Source organism: Nycticebus coucang, chromosome 4, assembly GCF_027406575.1.
Source record: "Nycticebus coucang isolate mNycCou1 chromosome 4, mNycCou1.pri, whole genome shotgun sequence".
Taxonomy (NCBI): Eukaryota; Metazoa; Chordata; class Mammalia; order Primates; family Lorisidae; genus Nycticebus; species Nycticebus coucang.
In genome coordinates this window covers 102,896,016-102,921,929 of record NC_069783.1, presented here as the reverse complement: position 1 = coordinate 102,921,929, position 25,914 = coordinate 102,896,016, and the positions used below count along the sequence as shown (strand labels likewise).

The following is a 25,914-nucleotide window of genomic DNA, read 5'->3' as shown; positions in this document are numbered from 1 at the left end:
CTCTACTGAACAGAAACCATTGGCTCCAAATGTGTTTGTGTGTGTGTATGTGCATGTGTATATGTGTGTATGTGCACGTGTGTAAGTGTGTACATGTGCATATATATGTGTATGCACGTGTGTATGTGTGTCTGTATGCATGTATATGTGTGTGTATGGGTATATGTGTGCATGTATGTGCATATGTGTGTATGTGTGCATGTGTATGTATGGACACCTGTATGTGTATATGTGTGTATGCACAGGTGTATGTGTGTGTATATGCATGTGTATGTGTGTATGTGCATATGTGTATGTATGTGTGTGCACCTGTGTATGTGTGTATCTGTATGTGTGTGTGCCTATGTGTATATGTGTGCATGTGTGTATGTGCATATGTGCATGCCTGTGCATGTATGTGTATATGCATGTGCATATGTGTATAGGCATGCGTGCATGTATGTGTGCTTATATGTGTGTATGTGTGCCTGTGTGTGTATATATGTGTGTGTGTGTGTGTGTGCGCATTACCAGGTACAGGTACTCCCCTGGCTGCACTGTGCTTTTGTGGAGGTGGGGTATGGGGAGAAGAGGGGTGTGAATTGCTTATAGGTTTTCTTCTCTGCATGTTCTACAGTAGCACATGACCAGAGGGAGGGTTAAAGAAGAAAATAAAGCAGGATCTGGCCCCATCACATAACCTTCTTACTTGGTGATTCACTTTTGGCAAATAGTCTTAGATAATATGTAGACAAAGGAGGAGGAGAAGATAAAAGGAGAAAACATTTGGCAATAGTAATGAGTGAGAGAGAGAGAGCTAGAGAGAGAGAGAGAAGAGATGGAGAAACCGGAGAGGGAGAGAAGGAGTGGATGGAGCTGCTCTCACCGGAGAGCTGGGGTGGCCGAGCCCACTCAATGAAAGGGTGGCGGTGCTGGATGAGGGCTCGCTGGCACTTCTCCACGTCCCCACTCTGTTCAATCATGTCCACGATTTCCTGTATCCATGTTGTCCCTGAGGCTCAGAAGGGAGGGATGAGAAGCAGAAACCTATTAGATAGTGTCCCCTGTGTCCCAAGTAAATGAAGGGGACACAGCCTGGTGTTGGCTTTGCCTCCCCTCTGGGCAGGATCTTGTTAGCCATGAGTGATGGACTGAATGGAGTTTGGATCCCTGGGGGTAAGCACAGGCAAAGAGTGGCCCACCCAAGAGCAGTGCATGGCAGTAAGGCCACAAGCTTCATGCTGGTCCAGGGGGAAGGTCAGGGCGCCAGGCACCGGAGCATGAAGCCCCACCAGGGAATGATGGGAAGGGGCAGGTTTCCTACAGGGAATTCCAAGTAGGTGAGGGTCCATGCTGGCTCTGCAGGTTGCAGTTGCAGTCACCTGATTTAGGGTAGGTGCAGATGAGGAGATCATCCGGCTTGGCCTCAAAGCTCTGAATGTGGTTCCAGTTGCCTGCAGTTGCAGTCTGCAGGAGGATCCCTGCCACCTCACTCAGTTGTGTCTGTTTCCCCAACTCCGTGCTCCCGGCCATAGTGTCTTGGAATTATGAGAATAATTCCTACAGGAAGAGAATAGAGAGACTTTAGAAACACTGTGGTAAGATACGCATAATGTAAAATTGACCATTTCAACCCTTGATAGGTATATAGTTCACAGGCACTAAGTATATGCTCATTGCCATGCAACCATCACGACTGTCCATCTCCAGAGCTTTCCATCTTCCTGAACTGAAACTCTGTGCTCATTGAACACCAGCTCTCCTTCTAGCCCCTAGCAACCACTATTCTACTTTCTGTCTATGTGGACTCCACATATCTTACATAAGTGGCATCATATAGGATTTGTCCTTTTGTGAATGGCTTATCTTACTTAGTTTAATATCTTTATGGTTTACCTCACTGTACCAGGTGACAAGGTTTCCTTCCTTTTTAAGACTGAGTAATAGTCCATTGTGTGTATGTACCACATTTTGTTGGTACCATATTCATCCATGGATAGAACTTTTTGCCTGTTGTGAATAATGCTGTTATGAATGTGGGTGTAGGAATACATCTTTGAGTTACTGCCTTCAGTTCTGTTTGGTATATATTCCCAATGTGAAATTCCCAATGGTAATTCTGTGTTTAATGTTTTGAGAAACTGCCTTGCCATTTTCCACAGTAGATGTAACATTTTATGTTTCCCATGAGTAGTGACCGTGAGTTCACTAACTTGTTACCACATTTGTTTGTACTAATGCCATCTTAATGGGTGGAGGTGATATCTCATTGTGGTTTTGACTTGTATTTCCCTAATGACTAATGATGTTGAGCACCATCCAATGTACTTATTTGCCACTTTTTTTTTTGAGAAATATCTAATCAAGTCCTTTGCCCATTTTTTATGTTTTTTGGTGTGGTTTCTTATTTTTTTCTTATTTTTTTTTATTGTTAAATCATAGCTGTGTACATTTGTGCAATGAAGGGATACAATGTGCTGGTTTCATATATAATCTGAAATATTCTCGTTAAACTGTTCAACATAGCCTTTGTGGCATTTTCTTAGTTATTGTATTTAGACATTTGTATTCTGCATTTAGTAGGTTTGGCCTGTACCCATTCTAAGATGCACCATAGGTGTGGCCCCACCCATTCCCCTCACTCCACCCTAACCTCCCCCATCCCTTGGCCCTTTTCCCATATTCTTGTGCTATAGTTGAGTTATAGCCTTCATATGAAAGCTATAAATTAGCTTCATAGTAGGGCTGAGTACATTGGATACTTTTTCTTCCATTCTTGAGATACTTTGCTAAGAAGAATACGTTCCAGCTCCATCCATGTAAACATGAAAGAGGTAAAGTTTTCATCTTTCTTTAAGGCTGCTTAATATTCCACATGTACCACAATTTGCTAGTACATTCGTGGGTCGATGGGCACTTGGGCTTCTTCCATGACTTAGCGATTATGAATTGGGCTGCAATAAACATTCTGGTACAGATGTCTTTGTTATATTGTGAGTTTTGGTCTTCCGGGTATATACCTAGTAAAGGAATTATAGGATCGAATCGCAGGTCTATTTTTAGATCTCTAAGTATTCTCCAAATATCCTTCCAAAAGGGACATATTAGTGTGCATTCCCACCAGCAGTGTAGAAGTGTGCCCTTTTCTCCACATCCATGCCAACATCTCTGGTTTTGGGATTTTGTTATGTGGGCTACTCTTACTGGGGTTAGGTGATATCTCAAAGTAGTTTTGATTTGCATTTCCCCGATGATTAAGGATGATGAGCTTTTTTCATGTATCTGTAGATCATGCGTCTGTCTTCTTTAGAGAAGTTTCTCTTCAAGTCCTTTGCCCACCCTAAGATGGGATCACTTGATCTTTTCTTGCTAATACGTTTGAGTTCTCTATGGATTCTGGTTATTAGACCTCTATTGGAGGTATAACCTGCAAATATTTTCTCCCATTCTGAGGACTGTCTGCTTGCTTTACTTACTATGTTCTTAGCTATGCAGAAGCTTTTTAGTTTGATCAGGTCCCAGTAATGTATTTTTGATACTGCTTCGATTGCCTGGGGAGTCCTCCTCATAAAATATTCACCCGGGCCAATTCCTTCAAGAGTTTTCCCTGCACTTTCTTCAAGTATTTTTATAGTTTCATGTCTTAAGTTTAAATCTTTAATCCAGTGAGAGTCTATCTTAGTTAATGGTGAGAGGTGTGGGTCCAGTTTCAGTCTTTTACAGAAGGCCAGCCAGTTCACCCAGCACCATTTGTTAAATAGGGAATCTTTTCCCCACTGAATGTTTTTAATTGGCTTGTCAAAGATCAAATAACGGTAAGTAGCTGGATTCATCTCTTGGTTCTCTATTCTGTTCCACGACATCTAATACTCTGTTTTTGTGCCAGTACCATGCTGTTTTGATCACTATTGATTTATAGTACAGTTTCAGGTCTGGTAGCGTGATTCCTTCTGCTTTGTTTTTATTTCTGAGTAATGTTTTGGCTATTCGAGGTTTTTTCTGATTCCATATAAAACAAAGTATTATTTTTTCAGGATCTTTAAAATATGACAATGGAGCTTTGATAGGAATTGCATTAAAATTATATATTGCTTTGGGTAGTATAGACATTTTAACGATGTTGATTCTTCCCAGCCATGAGCATGGTATGTTTTTCCGTTTGTTAACATATTCAGCTATTTCTTTTCTTAAAGTTTCATAGTTCTCTTTATATAGGTCTTTCACATCCTTTGTTAGATAAACTCCCAAATATTTCATCTTCTTTGGCACTACTGTGAAAGGAATAGAGTCCTTGACTGTTTTTCTGGCTTGGCTGTTGTTGGTATATATAAAGGCTACAGATTTATGGGTGTTGATTTTGTAGCCTGAGACATTGCTGTTTTCCTTGATCACTTCTAAAAGTTGTGTAGTAGAATCCTTAGTGTTTTCCAGATATACAATCATGTCATCTGCGAAGAGTGAAAGTTTGATCTCTTCTGACCCTATGTGGATACCCTTGGTCAACTTTTCTTCCCTAATTGCAATGGCTAAAACTTCCATTACAATGTTGAAGAGCAATGGAGACAATGGGCAACCTTGCTTGGTTCCTGATCTAAGTGGAAATAATTTCAATTTAACTCCATTCAATATGATATTGGCTGTGGGTTTGCTGGGGATGGCCTCTATTTGTTTAAGAAATGTCCCTTCTATACCAATTTTCTTAAGTGTTCTGATCAAGAAGGGATGCTGGATATTATCAAAAGCTTTTTCTGCATCAATTGAGAGCATCATATGGTCTTTATTTTTTAGTTTATGTGCTGAATTACATTTATAGATTTATGTATATTGAACCAGCCTTGAGACCCTGGAATAAATCCCACTTGGTCATGGTGTATAGTTTTTTTGATGTGTTGTTGGATTGTGTTTGTTAGGATCTTATTGAGTATTTTTGCATCAATATTCATTAGTGATATTGGTCTATAATTTTCTTTTCTTGTTAAGTCTTTCCCTGGTTTAGGGATCAAGGTGATGTTTGCTTCGTAGAATGTGTTGTGTAGTGTTCCTTCTTTTTCTATATTTTAGAAGAGGTTTAGTAATATAGGTACTAGTTCTTCTTTAAAGGTTATGTAGAATTCTGATGTAAAGCCATCTGGTCCTGGGCTTTTCTTTTTAGGTAGATATTGTCTAATTGATGCTATTTCAGAACTTGATATAGGCTGGTTCAATATTTCCCCTTTGTTCTGGCTAAGTCTTGGTAGGTGGCATACTTCCAAGTATTGGTTGATTTCTTTCAGATTTTTATATTTCAGAGAGTGAAGTTTCTTGTAATATTCGTTAAAGATTTTTTGAATTTCTGAGGGGTCTGTTGCTATTTCATCTTTACCATTTCTGATTGATGAAATTAGAGATTTTACTCTTTTTTCCCTGGTTAGGTTGGCCAAAGGTTTATCTATTTTATCGACCTTTTCAAAAAACCAACTTTTGGATTTATTGATCTGTTGTATAATTTTTTTGTTTTCAATTTCATTTAATTCTGCTCTGATTTTGGTTATTTCTTTTCTTCTACTGGGTTTGGGGTTTCCTTCTCCAGTTGCTTGAGATGTCCCATTAAGTTATTAACTTCCTCTCTTTCCGTTTTCTTGAGGAAGGCTTGCAGTGCTATAAATTCCCCTCTTAGGACTGCCTTTGCAGTATCCCAGAGGTTCTGATAATTCGTGTCTTCATTGTTGTTTTGTTCCAGAAATTTGGTGATTTCCTTCTTAAGATGGTCTATAACCCATCTATCCTTCAGCATAAGGTTATTTAGCTTCCATGTTTTTGTATGGGTATGCAGATTCCTGTTGTTATTGAGTTCAACTTTTATTCCACGATGGTCTGAGAAGATGCAAGGAGTAATTTCAATTTTTTAAAATTTGCTGTGGTTAGATTCATCGCCTAGGTTGTGGTCAATTTTGGAGTAAGTTCTGTGGGTTGATGAGAAGAATGTGTATTCAGTTTTGTTGGGATGAAATGTTTTGTAGATATCTGTTAAGTCCAGATGTTGAATGGTTAAGTTTCAATCTAAGATTTCTTTGCTTAGCTTCTTTTTGGAGGATCTATGCAGCACTGCTAAAGGGGTGTTAAAATCTCCAACTACTATGGAACTGGAGGAAATCAAGTTACTCATGTCTGTTAGAGTTTCTTTTATAAATTGAGGTGCATTCTGGTTGGGTGCATAAATATTAATAATTGAAATCTCATCATATTGAGTGTTACCTTTAACAAATATGAAGTGTCCATCCTTATTCTTCTTTATTTTGGTTGGTTTAAAGCCTATTGCATCTGCGAGTAGGATTGCAATGCCTGCTTTGTTCTGCTTTCCACTTACCTGGAGTATAGATGACCATCCCTTCACCTTGAGCCTATATTTGTCTTTTAATGTAAGATGAGATTCTTGTATGTAGCAGATATCTGGCTTGAGTTTTTGTATCCAGTCAGCCAACCTCTGCCTCTTTAGAGGACAATTTAAACCATTCACATTAATTGAGAATATTGATAAGCCTTTTGAGAGTCCGGTGGACATCTTTAATCCTTTTGCGACTGTGGAAGTTGGAATTTGATCAAAATTTTCTGGGTGGGTTTACTTTTGTGGTGGAGGATTATGCTGGTCTTTATAGAGGATAGGTCTGAGAATATCCTGGAGAGCTGGTTTAGTTATGGCAGATTTCTTCAACATGTGAATGTCATTAAAGTATTTAATTTCTCCATCATAAGTGAAACTCAGTTTAGCTGGGTACTGGATCCTGGGTTGAAAGTTATTTTGTTTTATTAGATTAAAAGCCAATGACCATCCTCTTCTAGCTTGAAAGGTTTCAGCAGAGAGATCTGCAGTTATTCTAATATTCTTCTCCTTGTAGGTAATGGTTTTCTTTCATCTGGCTGCTTTCAGAATTTTCTCCTTCATATTAACTTTAGTGAAATTGATTATGATGTGTCTGGGGGATGTCTTATTTGGGTTGAGTCATGCTGGAGTTCTGAAACTGCCTGCTATCTGAATTTCAGAATCTCTTGGCATGTCTGGAAAGTTCTCTTTCATAATCTCATGGAGAAGAGACTCTGTGCCTTGTGAAGCCACTTCATCGCTTTCACGGATCCCTATAAGATGAATATTGATTTTCTTTGAATTATCCCAGAGCTCTCTGAGAGAGTGATCTGTTTTTGCCCTTCATTTCTCTTCCTCTTTGAGAGTTTGGGTGCATTCATAAGCTTTGTCTTCAATGTCAGAAATCCTTTCTTCTGCTTGCTCCATTCTGTTACTGAGGGATTCTACTGTGTTTCTCAGATCTTTGAGTGCTGCAACATCTTGCCTCAATGTGTCCAAATCTTTTGTTATTTGTTCTTTGAATTTTTTGAATTCTTGAGACATCTTTTGGGTTACTGCTTGGAATTCTAATTTGATCTTATTTGTTATCCAGATTCTGAATTCGATTTCTGATATCTCAGCTATTTGTGCATGGGATCTTGTGCTGTGTCTGCCCCATTGTTCCTTAGGGGAGTTGATCTACTCTGATTATTCATATTTCCAGAGTTTTTCCTTCGATTTTGTCTCATGATTATTTTTCACCGTTGCCTCTGGCTGTCCTCAAAGGTGGGGTGGTATCTCTCAGAGATTAGACTCCGGGGGATCACTGTATTGTTGCTGGATATTTTTAGGGAGTGACCCAGTGTAGCTCTTCTGGGGATGCCCCAGCCAGGGAGTTCTGGTTGTGGGAGCAGCTCCGGAGTGTGACACCCCTGGATCCAGCAACAAGGCGGGGTGACGCACACAGCTCTGGGAGTGCCTGGCACCCAATGACTTTGGCACAGAGGGCCCAAGGCTCCATCTCTGGCCAGGAGAAGGGCTCTGTGCAGAGGCAGGGAGGGATCCAGAGGACATGCAGCTACCAGAGTCCCTGGCCAGATGAGCAGGCTGGTTTGGAGGCAGGGAGGGTACAGGAAGGAGGCTGTGGGGTTGTGCAGCTCCCAGAGTTCCTGGTCAGGGTGTGGGGAGGTCCACCAGGCAGGGTAGCAGGTCCTGGTGTAGCTCTTACTGGGTCTGGGTGGGTGCAGCTCTTATAGAGGTCTGGGAGGGTGCCGATTGCGGGTCCCAGGGCAGTTCTTATGGAGGTCCAGGAGGGTGCCAATCACGGGTCATGGGGCAGCTCTTACGGAGGTCCTGGCAGGTGTTGATAGTGGGTCCCGGTGCAGCTCTTCCGGAGGTCTGGGAGGGTGCCAGTCGCGGGTCCTGGGGCAACTCTTCCGGAGGTCCAGGAGGGTGCCGATCATGGGTGGCAGGGCAGCTCTTCTAGAGGTCTGGGAGGGTGCCGATCGCGGGTCCCGGTGTAGCTCTTCTGGAGGTCCACCTTTGCCCATTTTTGTCATATTTGTTGTTGTCGTATTGAGGAAGATATTTATTTATTTATTTATATTTTAGACAGAGTCTCACTCTATTGCCTTCACTCTATTGCGTCATAGCTCACAGCAACCTCAAGCTCTTGGGCTCAAGTGATCCTCTTGCCTCCGCCTCCCAAGTAGCTGGGACTACAGATATCCACCACAATGCTCAGCTGGTTTTTCTATTTTTAGTAGAGATTGGGTCTTGCTCTTGCTGAGGTTGGTCTAACTACTGAGCTCAAGCAATTCACCTGCCTCAGCTCCCAGAATGCTAGGATTACAGGTGTGAACTACTGCATCTGGCCAGAGAGAACACTTTCAAAAGACAAAAGAGGGAGCCAGAGAAGTTGGACTATTACTCAAGAATAATTGGCTATTGGGGTTCCAGGAGACATTTATTACTACTGCTAATAATAAAATAATAGTTAAAATTTGTTGAGCACTTCAGTTTGCTATGGCTGGGCTAAGTGTCTTATATACATTAACTCATTTGTAGCAGCTGCATATCAATGGCAATTTGGTACCCAATGAACACCAATGCATGGGCCTTAGAATAAATATAGTACTACAATTTTGTGAAAAGAAAAATATGTTTTACATATTGTTGTACTAGTAACTAACATTTTAATCACATTCTCTGCATGTTCTTTTTATCATATTTTATTCTTTTGATGTGTAGCTGGGACAGATGTATTTGCTGCACTCAATGTAAGCAAATGCCTTCATATATTTCCTGTCTCTCACATGAGACAAAAGCAGTGACTTTTTTGGGGTAAGTTTTTCACTGCTTGTCTCGTAACTCTTCCTTTTAGTTTGGTACAAACCATTCCTCTTGTCACGATGCCTTGTCCTTGATTGCCCTCGTGTCCACAAAGATTCATTGTCATCGTATGTTTTTTGTGGAGACCATGCACAGTTTGGGCCTGCCTCCTTATGTTTCCTTCACAGAGATGTTGTGCCAAATCTTTCAGAAAGTATTGTCTTCCAGACTGATTCAACGAATGAAGTTGCAACGAATGGCTATGTGGTTCCTGAAAGACTTAGAAACGAATTATATACTGTAATGTCAATGATGTTAAAGAAAATTGCCAGGGGCCAATGGTGAGTTCCTCAGAGAATATGCTCTCAGGCAATTGTTAAGTGCATCAACACCTGCTTTAGTAGCATTATAAAAGTGGTTTCCATCAGAGCTGTTATCCACCACCTTCATGTCTTCATGCTGTGTGGAAGGTACTATAATTACCTGTTTTGGGAATGTAACTTAGGAGAGAAGGCAAGTCTTACTGCACCAGATGGAGAGTTTTTCATCAATGCTCACTTGAGTTCTAGAGGCAAATACCTTTGTCACCTGAGTTCTAGAGGCAAATCCTTTTGTCACTGCAAATAGGACCAACTGCAGCTATATTCTTTTGAAGCAATACTAAAGCCAGGGGGATGGAAGTAAATTTTCTGTCCATGGTAATACTTCTTTTGGGCTGATCCAAATGACAGTTCTGAACTGATCTTATTACAGCCTTGGGGCCATCTGTTATAATTTCTTGGAAGGGTCTCTGATTTCCCAGCATATGGCTCTGCTGAAAAACAGTAGTTTGTGGAAGAGTCACCCAAAAGATTCATTGCAGTTCCATACTGCCCAGGTTTAGCTGATATATAAAATCTGAATGGACATCAATTCCTTGTCGATAGTGACAGACTCATGAGGATTATGATAAAGTGAGAGCTTATTTATAACCGTATCCCAAGGCTCTTGAACTAGAGCAAATTTACACGCTGTCTGTGAGCTTCATGTGTTGCAGCACCATCAAAACTAGACATTTCAGTAGGAGTTGCTTTCTGTTTCTGAAAACATGGTACCAGTAAACTGGAAAATTCTCCTCACTGAGAAGATCTCAGATATTGTCTTGATTTTCCTGGTCCACACCACAATTTAGAAGAATTCCAATTAGTCTTGAAATTTCTTCTTTTATGAAATTGCCAGAATTTTGGATGAGTATGTCCTTAGGTAACTCTTTGAATAGATGTAGCTTCTGGTTTGTAAGCTAACAATTACATCCACAGTTTCATTGTCAATAAATAGCTGAAAATCAGCCAGTGGACCAATATCGAGCACCAACATTGAATCAACAATAAAAATATCTTCCATTTCTCCTGAGTAAAGTGTCTCAAGAATGGAGGAAAAAGTATCCAATGTACTCAGTACTACTATGAAACCAACTTATATTTACTCACACTTTCTTATGAAAGATAGAACACAACTATAGCCCAGGATGAAGGAGAGAAATGGAGTGGGAAGGGAGGGGAAGGGAAAGGATAGGTAGAGGGAGGGTAAATGGCAGAACCACACCTACGGAGCATATTGCAAGGGTACAAGTCCAATCTGTCAAGTGTAGAACATAAAGGCCTTAGCACAATAATCAAATAAAAGAGGTGAAAGCTATGTTGATTGGTTTGATCTAACCATGTCAGATTGTATAAAAAAAACAACACATTGTACTCCACATATGCATAAATGTATTCATGATCTATGTGTATTTGACTTAATAAAAAATTTTTTTTCAATAAAAAAGTCCCAGACCAGACAGTTTCACATCTAAATTTTACCAAACCTACAAAGAAGAGCTTCTACCCATACTGCAGAAATTATTCTTTAACACTGAAAAGGAAGAAATCCTCCCTAACTTATTCTATGAAGCCAATATCACCTTGATACCAAAGCCAGGAACCATAGATTAATATCCCTTGTGGATGTAGTACAGAAATTCTAAATAAAACCTTAGTAAACTGAATCCAGTTGCACATCAAATAAATAATTCATCATGACCAAGTGGGCTTCATCCTAGAGATGTAGGATGGTTCAATAGATGCAAATCTATAAGTGTAATCCACCATATAAATAGATGCAAACAACAGAGACCTTTCATAGATTCAGAAAAAAACATTTAACAAAATTCAGGACCCTTTTATGATAACAATACCTAACAAAATAGGCATAGATGGGATTTACTCAAAATTATAAAGGCCAGGTATGACAAACTCACAGCCAATATCATCCTGAATGCAGAATGAAAGATTGAAAGCATTCCCACTTAGAACTGGAAGACAAGGTTGCACACTGTCTCCACTTTTGTTCAACATATCCTGGAAGTTCTAGGCAGAGCAGTCAGAAAAGAGAGGGAAATCAGGGCTATCCAATGAAAAAAGAAGAGGTCAAGGCTGGGCATGGTGGCTGTTGCTTGGAATCTTAGCACTCTGACAGGTTGAGGTAGGTGAATTCTTGAGCTCAAGGAATTCAAGACCAGCCTGAGCAAGAGTGAGACTCTGTCTCTACTAAAAATAGAAAAATTAGCTGGGCATTGTGGCTGATGCCTGCAGTCCCAGCAGTAGTCTTCAAGCTACTACAAGGCTTTAGTAACCAAAATAGCATGGCATGAAATGGAGACATGGACCTATGGATATGAACAGAGACCCCAGAGATAAAATCATCCTTATATTCCCATCTGTTTTTTGACAAAACAGATAAAAGCATACACTGAGGGAAAGAATCCCTGTTAACAAATAGTGCTGGGAAAACTGGATAGCCACATGTAAAAGACTGAAACAGAATCCCCACTTCTCATTACTCACAAATATTAATTCATGATGGATAAAAGATTTACACCTAAGGCAGGCAACTGTAAGAATCCTAGAAGAAGAAAATGTTGGAAAAACTCTTATAGATATTGGCTTAGGCAAAAAATTCATAAAGAAGACCTCAAAAGCAATTACAGTAACAACAAAAATAAATCAATGACACTTGATCAAATTAAAAATCTGCACAGCCAAGGTCACAATCAAAAGAGCAAATAGACAACTCATAGAATGGGAGAAAGTATTCACCTGCTATATAGCTGATAAAAAAACTGATAACAGAATCTACAGAGAACTCAAGCAAATCAGCAAGAAACAACCAAACTAGTGAAAAATGTCCTCATCCTTTCCTTCAAAATCTGAAGCTATCAGTTCTTCTATCGCAGCTACTGACAAATTATATTGCCTCTTCGCCATATATGTCTCTGTATCATGAGAATAAAAGTAAGTCATTGCTTGACATAAAGGGATTTATAGAATTAGCAAATAGTCTCTATTTTCAGTCATACATAGCTTGATCTTCACCAAATGGAAATACACTGCTTAACTAACTTCAATATGAAAAGCACTTAAAAAAAGTAGAAAATAGGAAAAATAGAACGCCAGCTTTTCCTGGAAAGGATAGCTTAACTAGTCACTGCCTATAAGAAAAGTGTTAAGAAAAAAAAAAAAGAAAGAAAGAAAAGTGTTAAGAACTGCTGATCCAAGAGTGCTAGTAGGTGAAATTGTCACAGATGGGTGGGTAAGGGTCTAACAACAAAGTTCTAAATGATGATACTGTAACTCCATGAATAAACAAATCTACAGCAACAAAACAAACTCTGGTATGTGACTGTTTATAGGAGAAACTGTGCCCTGACTCCCTGCCTCCCATACTAAGATATTTTTACTTAAGTTTGTTCTCTGCATACCCTGACTTTTAGCATAAACTTGTTTTCTGTCTAAGAGACCTAAAGAGTCACGAGAAGAGTATGTGAGCTGTGTACGTGCAGGAAGCCAGAATGCTGGCCTCCAGAAGAGATTAAATTCATGGTGTATGACAATAACAGGCCAAAGGGTTATGGTAAAAATTCTCTAGACTCCAAAGGTCACTTGATGTCAGAGGCAAGGACTGCTTAAGGTCTGTCACCTTGCAAAAATAAGTTGGAGACATATTATCTGTTGTTTTCCATGTCCCTCCTTTTACTGATGATGTTTTGGTAAGAAATTTTTAACCACCTCTTCTTGCTTTATGATAATAAACACGGACCTGAGGTTTGCTCAGTAGGACTCCATCAGAGCTCCCCAGTCCTCTACACACATAATCTGTGTCAGTCTCCTCATTCCTTGTCCTGAACTTCTTCATCAGGTGACCCTGATGTGATAGACCAGAAATCAGGCCAAATGATAAGACCAGCAGCGCAGGACCAGTGATGGCAGGGAAAACTTGGACATCCATTGGCTAAGGTAAGAAGCCCAGAAATACCCACAGAACGGGGAAATTTCCCTTTTGCTGGATTAACTATAGTGGACTTGCAAGTATGGGGCAAGAACTTTCCAAGGAGCAACATTTGTACATTGCCACTCTCAAGGAGCTATTAAAGCTGCTGATTGCTCCCTTGATGAAAGGCCTTAGCCTTTTCACTTTTCTTCTTTTCTTCACTTTTACTGACAGTAGAGCAGCACTGCCCTTGATTCCCAGGTGAAGGAAACTTATACTTAGCCCTAGGGGAACAGGTGGGTCGTATACTTGAACTACATACTACTAAGGGTCACAAAATTCCCGTTTCTACCTTTATAGTATGGAGCCTTGTTCTAACAGCTCTCATGCCATTGCACATCTCCAGTACAATGGGAGATGCCTCTAGAATAGAAAACACTATGCACAAGATGTTAAGGGTCCCCTCACTTCTGGAGGCCACGCCTGCCCCTCCTGGCCTCCAGAGGAGCCAGAACTAATTCCTCCTAATCAAGAAGACCATGACTTTCCACCTCCACTCACACCTACAGAACTACCCCCATAGTGGCCTCAGCTCCCAAATAGGAGCCTTGTTCTAAGGATTATACATCATCCTTTCAGGAATGTCTAAAAGAGGGGCCAGCCCAAGGTGACCATCTCGCTTTCCCAGAGGTTCTGAGGAACAATTGCATGGAGTATGAACATTTGCCCTATTCACTTTTTAAAGGAATTGAAAAAAAAGCATTCAGAAGTCAAAGTCTCAAAGGTAAAAGAATACTCATCAATTTCATTCCAGGTCCAGCTTTTAGAAACAGGAATAACTGAACTCTTTCCTAAAGGCATTGTTGATCTTTTACTAGGTCGATCCAACTGGTCTAAAAAAGGAATCATAAGGCCAGGCACAGTGGCTCACACCTGTAATCCTAGCACTCTGGGAGGCTGAGGCAGGTAGATTGCCTGAATTCAGGAGTTCTAGACGAGCCTGAGCAAGGGCTAGACCCTGTCTCTGAAAAATAGGCATGGCAGGTGCCTGTAGTTCCAGCTACTTGGGAGGCTGAGACAAGAAAATTGCTTAAGCCTGAGAATTTGAGGTTGGTGTGAGCTGTGACACCATGGCACTCTCCCAAAGGCAACAAAGTGAGACTCTGTCTCAATATAAAAGGATAAAATAAAAAAGGAATCATAGTTTATGCAGGAGTCATTGATCTGACTACACTGGCCAAATAAAAATAATGACCTATTCTTTGCAACTGGTTGTGACCCTGGAAACACAAAAATAGCTCAGTTATCACTTCTGCCTTCCACAGTGCCCAGAGCACTGCCCTGCCATAGGGGAAATAAAGGATTTAGCAGTGCTGATATCAATTGGACTGCCACTATTAATTCTGCCAGACCTTACATCATGGTCTCAATAGGGAAACATAAATTCCATGGACTATTAGACACAGGGGCTGATGTTTCTATTATTTCAACCTCTCAATGGCCCCCTACCTGGCCAAAGCAGCCATCAAGTTGTAACTTCATATGAGTAGAAGGGCCTTCAGATGCCTGGGAAAGCTTGCAATATTTAACCATTACTGGGCCAGAAAAAAGAACTGGAGTTGTCAACCCTGTAGTCTTTCCCCTTCCTTATTCACTATGGAGAAGAGATTTACTCCGTGTGAAGCTATTGTCCAGATACCACCATTTTAGTAGGGACCTTGATCACAGTCACTCCCATTTCTTTAACCTGGACCACTAAAATGCCAGTCTGGGTAGACCAATGGCTCCTTTCCAAGGAGTGGCCTCATCAATTATAAATCTTGGTAGAACAACACCTTGAAGCTGGACGTATAGAAAAATCAACCTCCCCTTAGAATAGCCGAGTATTCACTGTATCAAAGAAATCCGGAAAATGGATATTTATCCATGATCAAAGAGCATTTAATGCTCTCACTGTATGGAACTTTACAGTTTGGATTGCCAACCCTTCAATTGATACCAAAAGACTGGCATCTTATTGTCATTGATCTTAAAGATTGTTTTTTCACCATACCTCTAACACCTCAAGAATGTGAAAAGTTTGCTTTCCCAGGCCCTAGCATTAATTTACAAGAACTGTTTCAACAGTATCAGTGGAAAGCTTTAGCACAAGGAATGAGAAATAGTCCAACAATTTGCCAGCGTCAGACTGGAAAAATTATAAAATCAACCAGAAAACTGTTTCCAAAAGTTTTAATGGATCATTATATGCATGACATTCTCCTAGCAGCAAACCAGAGGCTGTTCTCCATGATGCCTATGTACACCTTCTAAAGCAAATTTCTCAACATTGACTAATGACAAAAATACAAACTAAGACCCCCATTTCCTATTTAGGTTACAAGTCAACTGACTCCACTATTTACCCCCCAAATATTCAATTCTCCCTTCTAATCCATTAACTTTAAATAGTTTACAAAAATGACTGGATCACATTAATTGGCTTAACCCTACTTTAGAAATTCCTAATTATCAATTATCTCACTCATTTGATACCTTAGAAGGAGACCCCCAGCTTAAATCCCCACAAATATTATCTCCAGAAGCTAAAATTCAGTTAGCTTTATTTTAAATACAAAGAAACACAAAGTTTTGTTTCAGATACAATGTGATATTATCCATGGACCTATTAATAATTAACACCCCTGTAAACAGTTTGGGCATTTTGCTTCAAAACTCCCCAGATTCTTTAATCCTAGAATGGGTCTTTTTGCCAGCCACATCTAAAAAATCCATTTATACAAAAGTAGGACATCTTGCTAATACGATTAGCAAAGCAACACATCAATGCCTACGAATATCAGGACAAGATAAAAAAGACATACACTTACTAGCACCCGCTGACCAAATAGAGAACCTAATTACTTCTTCATTAACTATGCAAATAGCCCTCACAGATTTTACTAGACAAATTTATCAGAACATTATACTCCATTGCTTCAGTTCATATCCACAGTTCTTTTAGAGTTAATAACCTTACCTCCTCCCAACCCTTACCTTAAGCCTTAACTGTTTTTACTGAGGGGTCAAAAAACTGGTCTAGCAGGTATTGGCTGGCTTGAACACAACCAATGGAAATACAAAACCACTTCAGGACACAAAACTACTCAGCAAGCTCAATTACCAGCCATAATCCTAACTTTTCAACTCTTTATTGATTAACTGATTACATAATCAGAGATTCTTAATATGTTGTATTTACAACAAAATATTTATCCAATTCTCAGATAAAAAAAGACATGTAATGAACTTTTGTATCAGTTATTCTTAGAATTACAAAATCTTCTTTAAAAACAAACATACCCTTATTTCATTACTCACAATTAGATCCCATACCAAATTACCAAGGCCTTTAATCCTAGGAAATGACCAAGTAGGCACACCAGTGTCTCACAAAGAAATTTTCACAATATCAGTATGACAAGCTTCAGTCTCTCATGCCTTTCATCATGAAAATGCTAAAAGCATTAGCATATCAATGTAAATTACCTATGAAGCTTGCCAAACCAATAGTACGGGCTTATCTGGATTGTCAAGCTATCCAAAGACTTTCCCTTGGGAAAGATTCCAACCCTGGAAGTTTACACAGTAATGAACTATGGCAAACAGATGTTACACATTACCCATCATTTAAATATAGCCTGAAATTAATTCATGTCTCTATTGCGACTCATAGCAGGTCTATCTATGCTACACTGTATGGTGAAAAAAACTCATCATGCCCATTCCCACTTGTTAAAATGTTTTATTTTTATGGGAATCCCCTCCAAATTAAAAACAGATAATGGCCTGTGCTCTACCAGCACCACCTTACAAAACCTCCTTCTCAACTGGCAAACTCAATAGTTCCCTGCACCCTTGGGAACTGGTTAAGAAACACCTGCATAGTGCCTTCAATGATACAATGGCTCAGGACATAGCTGATTTATCTAGTCAGCTACGTGAACAGGCTCAAAGCCATCCAAAAGGCCAGCCAACATTCCGTGTTTAACACTTTGAAAAAAAGATTTTCAGTGATTATCTCCTTCTCATTAGTTTTCAGGATTAAATTTAAGAATGTGGGTTTGTGGTTCCTTTTTCATCCCCTTCTTCATTATCTTCATCTCACTTGGATGATCATGTGTCACCTGAATCACTGATTGACGGAACAGGATGAGATGTTTGCCTATGTACAACTAACCCTGTTGAAAAACAAAAAAGGCGAGAGATGGGAGAACCTGTGCCCTGACCCCTCACACTAAGATGTTTTTACTTAAGCTTGCTGATTTTTTGATAAGCAGTTTTTAATCACTTCTTTCTTCTTTATGACAGTAAAAAATATCTTAACTTGTTCAGTTTTCTTAGGATCTTTTTTTGGCATGAGTAAATCTGTCTATGGTTTTTAATGGTTAGAATAAAGATTTAAAAAAACTGATTGAGTTAAGCCCAGAATGTCTTTTAAGCCATATTTTTACCTTTAAGTTCCAGCTGACAGTCCACAGCCAAAATGCCCGAGCAAGGGTCAGTGGGCAGAGAAAGAACATTCCAAGGAAGCAGGGCAAAGTTCCCTGGGTATGGCAATTGCAAAGGCTCAAATTACCATGAGTCAGAGATTCAGGAGCACTCAGGAGGGAGCAGGCACTTGCTCTCAGCAACAGTGTGTGAAGTTAGAGCTCTTACTGGAGGAATCACCATCAAACTGAGAAAAGTTCCCTGACCTGGCTGCAGAGGGGGAACTCTTGTTCTCCCTCAGTTCCCTCAGTATGTTTGAGGGGGGTTAATATTCTTCTAGGGTCAGGTGGGATCTTGGGCAGCGCATGTCCCTCTTCATTAATTAGTACCACTTTTACTTTAAAATGCTGGTGATTCTCTATTAGATTTTCATCTTGGATCAATGCTTCATTTTTTTTTTTTTTTTCAGCTTTTGGCCCAGGCTGTGTTTGAACCCACCATCTCTGGCATATGGGGCTGGCGCCCTATCTGTTGAGCCACAGGCGCTGCCCCAATGCTTCAATTTTTATCATGGGTGAGCCCTTTCCTACTCTAAGGCCTACATTTATAAAACAGAATGGAATTGGTTCTACTTGTACACCCCATGTTTGCCTTCACTCACTAGTTACCGGTTTAGTTCCTAATAGGGTCATAGATGGCAAAGGAAGAGAGAAGGGGATAGGAAATTGCTAACGTGGTTGGGGGCTTTCTGTGATCTCTGACCTGGCAGATATTTGAAGTTGAGTCTTTCTCTTGTGGGATGTTTCCGCATCCTCTTTGAAGCTTCCCAGACTTGCTCATGCTCATTGGCCATTCTTGTATCTTAGGTACACATGCCCCAGCTAGAGGCTGTCCCCTCAGGTCCTGGTTCACTGCCAGGCAGCCCATTGGAAACATCCAATGTTTATTTTATTTTTTTGACCATGTAATTTTAATGTTCTATAAATAAGTGGCACATTAAAAAAATAAAAAACATTCAAAGTGATTTAATCTGTAGAAATACCTGAGAAAACACTGACTTGTAAAAATAAATGGCTGTGAAAAAAAAATAAAAGGTGCTCACCTGCAATGTAAGATCCCACTCAGGATTCTGTATTCATTTATCTTTGCTTAAATGAGGAACACTTGTATAACCCTATTTATAGATCCTGTTCATGCCACAAATATTAATATTTTATTAATATTATTTTTTTATTAAATCATAGCTGTGTACATTAATGTAATCATGGGGCACCATACCCTGGTTTTATGTACAATTTGACATATTTTCATCACACTGATTAACATACCCTTCCTGGCATTTTCTTAGTTATTGTGTTAAGACATTTATATTCTACATTTAGTATGTTCTTGTATTGACCACCTTGGTCATGCAGGGCAATGACAATTCAGTAGTCCTGCCCAATTTCCCAGATTTCCCCAGTGAGGCTGAGAGTCTAGAGCCCACGGCTCCCACAGTTTAGAGCAACTCAGTCCTCCCAGTGAGGCCTATATGCTGTAGGCTGGAGGCAAAGGAGGGAGCATCTTATTCATCCTGGCTGTCTGCTGGCACAGGGACACACTCTCCCTTGACAGAGATCTCTTCCTAAACCCTCTCTCCTTTCCACACCCCAATACCTTTTCAATATTTTCAACCTGAGTGAAAGTTCCAAGAAGCAATGAGTAATCTTTTTATGATTTTCTCTTAAATTCCAGGTATGGGAATTCTATCTCATACCCAGTTTGGTAGTTAATCCTTATCATATTGGTTCCTAAGAACCAGACGAAATTGCTGGTAATCAACTATTTTTTGCCCTCCAAAATGTCAATTTCATTTGGTTCTATCTAAGATAAATAAAATAAGATGAAATTACACTGTGCATATATCTATCTTTTGTTCAACATTATGTCTATGAAAATCATTCATGTTGTTACATGTATAATTTTTGTTGTTTTATTTTTCTGTTGCATTGTAAGGGACAAAAAAATTAACCCAGTCTGGAGCACTGAATTTGTCTGCTACATTAAATATGTAGACATTCACCTTTATAAGTTATTGCAAATTTTCCAAAGTGGTTGTACTGATTTACTTCCCATCCTACATACCAGCATCAACATAGAAAGAAAATTTTAAAATTATATCACTTATAATAGCATTATAAAGCATCAGATAACCTGGAAATAAATCTAACATAGGATATGTAATACTGTTATACTAAAAGCTACAAAACTTAAAACCCAAGGACAGGCAGAACTGAAGGATATACCCAAATAAATGAAAGGATATACCATGTTCATGCATTGAAAAACTCAACAATATAAAAATGTCAATTCTCTTCAAATTGATTTATAGATTCAAATGTGATCCCTGTCAAAAGCCAGCAGAATTTTTTTCTAGAATAGAATTGATAAGCTGATTCTAAAATTTATATGGAAATGCAAAGACCCCAAAATAGTCAAGGCAATCTTGACAAACAAAGGTGGGGAAATTATACACTTGATATCAAGATTATTATAAAAGTACATTAATTGAGATAGTGGGTATTTGTGCAAGGATAGACAAACAGACCAGTGAAACACAGTGGAGAGTACAGAAACAGCCACAAGTAAACCGCCGCTTGATTTATGATGAAGGTGGTACTGCAATAGAGGGGAAAGGGAGGCCTTTCCAATGAACAGTGCTGAATCAAGTGGATGTCCAGCTGGAAAAACTGAGTCCTCACCCCATTGTGTGCCATACATAAAAATCACTTTTGGGTGGATTGTAGATCTAAATGTGAGAAGTAAAATAATAAAGCTTTTAGAATTTTAGAAGGAAACATAAAAGAATATTTTTATGACCCTTGATAAAGTCAAGATTTATTAAACAGGTTAAAATGAGCACCTGGTATTAAGGAAAGCAATCAGAAAATAGGATTAAGTTAAAATGAAAAAGACTGTTTACCAAAAACACCATTAATAGAGTAAAAAGGCAAGCCACAAAGTGGGATAAGTTATTTGTGACATACAAGTTAACAAAAAATTCATATCTAGGTTATAAAAAGAACTCCTGCAAATCCATGAGAAAAAGACTGACAACCCCAAAGTGGGAAAAACACTTGAACAGGTACTTTGCAAATGATGATATGACCATTAAACACATGAAAATGCTAACACCAGTAGTTATCAGAGAAGTAGTTAAATCAATTGAATTTAAATAAATTCAATTAAAAGTAAAATTCCAATCCAATATTACTACTGCCTAACCACTATAATGTCTAAAATCAAAGTTAAGATATACCAAATTTTGGTGATAATGAAAAAGTACTTAAATCAATTCACTTTAAATTCAATTAAAAGTAAAATCCCAATCCAATATTACTACTGCCTAACCACTACAATGTCTAAAATCAAAGTCAAGATATACCAAATTTTGGTGATAATGAGAAACTGGGATCCAATTATGGTTGTTTTTTTCTTTCTGCTTTTTTTTTAGTTTCTCTAGAAACTAAATTCTCTATTGAATTTACATTTCTTTGTAATCAGAACACGATGATGTTTTTTCACTAGAGCAGATGCTTGTATTCTTAATGCTTTTCTGCCCAGCATCTAAAACTGAAGGACAGACAGAACTGAAGGATGTATCCAAATATGTCTGGCAAGTTTTAGACGGGTCCTCAGAGGGCATGGGGAAATTTCATGGACCAGATTCAGGTGGGTAATTTAAGGCCAAATGATTTCTGAAGGAAGAGCTTCGGCAGGACAGACTCTGGGTTGGTGCCCCTCAGCACAGCATGGTGGCTTTGATATTGAGTGGCACATTGTCCCACGGAACTCTAATAGTTTGATGGGCCAATGACAGGGTCTTGGTGGCTGCTGTTTCTTCTGCCTCAGTTTTTCCAGGACGTCCTACTCTGATATACTTCCCTTTAGAAACTGTCACAGTTCTTGGCCAAATACACAGCAGGTTTATTTAGTCTGGCATTTCATCCCTAGGCATGTCTACCCAATGTGATGTCAGCCAATCCAGCAGGTTTCTGGACAATATTGTCATTCTTCAAGGTGTGCACTTTCCAGTAAGCAAATTAGCTTAGTTTGTTGTTTAGTAGTTTCCTTTCTTTGAAATAAGAAATCTCTTTTTTTAGGACATTAACGATGATATAATATGTCTCGCTGTATCACTGGCACTGTTCTAGAGACGGTTAGTAGCCCTGTGAGGTGGCTAATGTTGTTGTCTCCCTTTTATGACACTGAGGCATTGGTGGGGAAAATACTGTGCTCCACATCAGAGCAACAGAGCCAGGATTCGAACTCCAGAAGGCTGCCTCCTCAGTTGTGGCTTTCAAACACACACCACTCTCTGTTTAAGCCTGTCTTCCATAGCTCTATTTTCTGGTGGATGCAGAGTAGTGGGGTTGGCACCAACATGAGAAATATTCTTTGCTGGGTTACTTCCCTTGAGGCCAGACTTCCAGGCTGAATGCTGGAGGCAAAGGGCTTCCTTGGCCTCCCACCAGCACAGCTCCCCCTAAAGTCCACTCCCCCCATGCCTGAGGGAGCTCTGGATCTTGTCTTTAAAGCAGCTATAACTCATTTTGTTCTCTATGGAAATTATTCCCTCATCCTTGAAGTTTCATCTTTTAAGTTCAAAGGGAATTTGAGGGTTCAGGTTATGGAGCAGTAGCAGTTTTTAAAAACTTTTTTTATAGTCAAAGTCATCTGAAAGTTATTTTTGTCTTTTAAGTGAGTAACAATCCCACACACTTTCCAAGATATTATAATAGCATATTTTAACCATTTGCATTTAAAGGATTAACTAAAGGAAAAGCTGCAAATACATTTTGTTTCCATAATTACTTACAGTTGGTATTTAAAGGCAAGCGGAGTATCCCCAAGCAAGGAGGTTGGGGTCCAGGTCCTGGTTCTGCTAAAAGGGCCGTTAGCACTTGTCTTCAGGCTACTTGAGTACTCTAAGTAGGGTTAACTAGCAGTGTAGATTTAGCCCTACCATGAGGTATGTGGCCACATCTTGGCAAAGTGGCAGCTTCTACGTGTCGACAGTTTTCTTATCGAACCAATAATTCACTTTCTATTATCACCTTGTCAGCTCTCTGATTAATGAGTTTACTTTTGATAGTATTGAGCATGCCTAGGTACAGAATCAGGGTTGGATTTCTGCCCTCTGGGTACAAGGGCACACAGGGTAAATTCACTCCCTAAGGTGACTAAATGAGAACCCTCCATGAAAGTCAAGCCACAAGAAGAGGACCACATGCTCTCTTCAGTTCCTTTGAGAAGTAAGGGGCCCCCTTGGGGATGGCTACTAGTTTAAACATAGTAGAACATCCATAGTTGACCACCTCCCTAAATTGACCATAATCTGAAGTTGACCTAATTTTCATAGACTGGACATGCATCACATGTACATGTCAGTACAGGAGGCCTAGTTCCTCATGTTGACCACCTCCATATGTTGACCAGTTTGTTACAGTCCCTTGGGTGGTCAACTTACAGAGGTTCTACTGTATTTGCTTCTGGCATTATGATATAGGTATAGAAAGCCAGAAAGTACTGGAAGCAGATTGGGGGGTGGGGGTGGGAATTCTATGAAAAGATGGAGAAGGGCCCAAAGGAATCTCACCTCACAAATAAGAAAGGGAATAAAGAGCTACTGAGATTTCATTCGTTCATTCAAGATATATTGATCACCAGGCACTGCATTAGGCACTGAGAAAACAAAGAAATAGAGCTTTGTAAGATCTTTATATGATTTATGGAATTTGGCGCTGGTGTATTTTGCTACTTTCCTCTTCATTTACTTATAGTGATGAGATAGAAAAGTCCTGAAATAAACGAGCCTGTAAGCCCAGTCTCAGGGGCAGGTGGAAGTGGAGTGCTGGGCAGTGCTTTCCTGTGTATAATCCCAAGAGAGAGAAAGGCAGGAGTTCAAGCAGGAGACTCTGAGGAACAGAAGAAGGTGGGCAGTTCTGGGGGCCTGAGAAGAAAGCACACAGTGCAGGGGTGAGTATGCTGTCTTTGTCTCTCCTCCCTCAAATTTATTCTCCAAGCAGCAACCTGAGGTGCCAGCAAACAGCAGGTGCCAGCAAACTTTCTCTGTAAAATATCAAGGAATGACTATTTTAGGATTTGGTAATCATACGTTGTCAGTTGCAGTTACTAACTGTCGCTGAAGTGTGAAAGCAGCCATAGACAGTGGTACACAGAGAGGTGGCTGCGTTCCAATAAAACTTTATTTACAAAGATAGGATGTGAGCTGTGGTTTACGCAGCAGTGTGGTATAAAATAGGAAACTCTCAAACATGAAATAAAAACCACTTTCAGTGAACTTTCTCCTGCCTGCACTTCCAGCTTCTTTGCTGGTTCTCCATCCTCATATGCCTAGCTCTCGTTTCGAAGGCCTTCATGTCACTGCTATTTTTTTTTCATTTGTTTATTCTTGTAACGACTTCATTTAGATATAATTCACACATGATACAATTCACCCACTTAAAATGTACAATTCCATGGGTTTCAGTATATTCATGGAGTGTGCCACACTCAATTTTAGAACATTCTTCTCACCTCTGAAGGAAATGCCTTGTCCCTTAGTTGCCACTCTACAGTCCCTGAACCCCAGCCCCAGGAAACCACTAATACACTTCATGTCCCTGTAGATGTGCCTATCTGGACATTTCCTTTTTTTTTTGAGACAAAGTCTGAGTTTTTCCACCTTTGGTAGAGTGCCATGGTATCATAGCTAACAGCAACCTCAAACTCTTGGGCTCAAGTGATCCTATTGCCTCAACTTCTCCAGTAGCTATGACTACAGGTGCCTGCCACAACACCTGACTAATTTTAGAGACAGGGTCTCACTCTTGCTCAGGCTGGTCTCAAACTCCTGAGGTCAAGCAATCCACCCACCTCAGTCTCCCAGAGTGCTAAGATTACAGGTGTGAGACACTGCAGCTGGCCTTGGACATTTCATTTAAATGAAATCACACAATATGTGGCCATTTGTCACTGGCTTCTTTTATTCTACTCTCAATCTTACAATTTAAATTTTGTAATCTTTTCAAGGTTCCCCTGTGTTGTAGCATATCAGTGCTTCATTCCTTTTATCAATGAGTGATATTATTGTATGTACCTAGGATTTGTACATACAATACCAAATCGATGAATTGCTGGGCCCAATGGTAGTTGTCACCTTTGGTAGAGTGCCATTTAACATTTTTGGAGACTGCCAGATTATTTTCCCAAGCAGCAACACCATTTTATATTTCTACCAGTAGTGTATGAAGGCTCTAATTTCTTTACACATTTTATTTTCTGTCTTTTAGCTGCCTGGCTATTTTTAGAGGCCAGGTCTCACTCTTGCTCAGGCTGGCCTTGAACTCATGAGCTCAGGCCATCTACTCTCCTCAGCCCCTCCAAATGCTAGGATTACAGGCATGAGCCACTGTACCCAGCCCCAAAGATATTTTAAAATGGAATTAAACTATTAATTTTTCTTCATAGTACTTCAAGTATTGTTCAAAAGGAGATGGCAGAACTTTTTAAGAGAGAAGCACAGACATATTTTCTGTGAGTGAAATTTATGAAGAATACGACATAGAAGAATGGAATTCGTTTTATAAAAGTAAAAAGATTTTTGCAGTTTATAAAGGAAGAAAGGCAAGTTTCACCCAATTGTCAACGCTGGACCCATTGCCTATATTCTTACCCATACCTCCCATGTCCTAAGTCTCTATTGTAATTCAGAAAGGGAGTTATCCTGTGCTGCTGTTTAAAGTTACAGGTAGCTCTTGGAATGCGAACCTAAGATGTTTGCTGTGGGCGTTTACTGATAACAGTTTATATGCTACTGAATCACACTAGTTCAGTTCCCTGGATGGTTCCTCAGTGTAGCTCAGCACTCTGAGTAAATACTGTACTAGGATATCTGTATCCTTATTTGCATGCTTAGAATGTGGAAAGATGAAAGAACGCAAAAAGGGCTTACTTTGTTATTGGGTGTAGTAGCTAGTTTTCTG

At 39.7% G+C, this 25,914-nt stretch overlaps 1 protein-coding gene and 1 long non-coding RNA gene across 4 annotated transcripts in view; one reads left to right on the top strand and one right to left on the bottom strand.

Annotated features, from left to right (window-relative positions):
- Positions 1–22,904, bottom strand: part of SULT1C2 (sulfotransferase family 1C member 2) — a 44,950-nt gene extending 22,046 nt beyond the window's left edge. Inside the window, exons 1-3 of one of the 3 annotated variants that reach the window (XM_053589657.1) lie at positions 22,746–22,904; positions 1,362–1,539; positions 866–991 (exon numbers count right to left, since the gene is read on the bottom strand). In XM_053589657.1, the coding sequence (XP_053445632.1) occupies positions 866–991; positions 1,362–1,512 (277 nt within the window). In that variant the 5' untranslated portion in view covers positions 1,513–1,539; positions 22,746–22,904. Of the gene's footprint in view, positions 1–865; positions 992–1,361; positions 1,540–16,777; positions 16,882–17,910; positions 17,957–22,745 lie in introns of those variants that run through there. The other 2 variants (XM_053589658.1, XM_053589659.1) reach the window with 2 other exon arrangements.
- LOC128584609 (uncharacterized) lies at positions 13,306–25,482 on the top strand. The gene is made up of 3 exons (XR_008379696.1): positions 13,306–13,443; positions 14,057–14,201; positions 25,400–25,482. It is a non-coding gene; the product is annotated as an uncharacterized LOC128584609 (long non-coding RNA).
- The last annotated feature ends 432 nt before the right edge of the window (positions 25,483–25,914 follow it).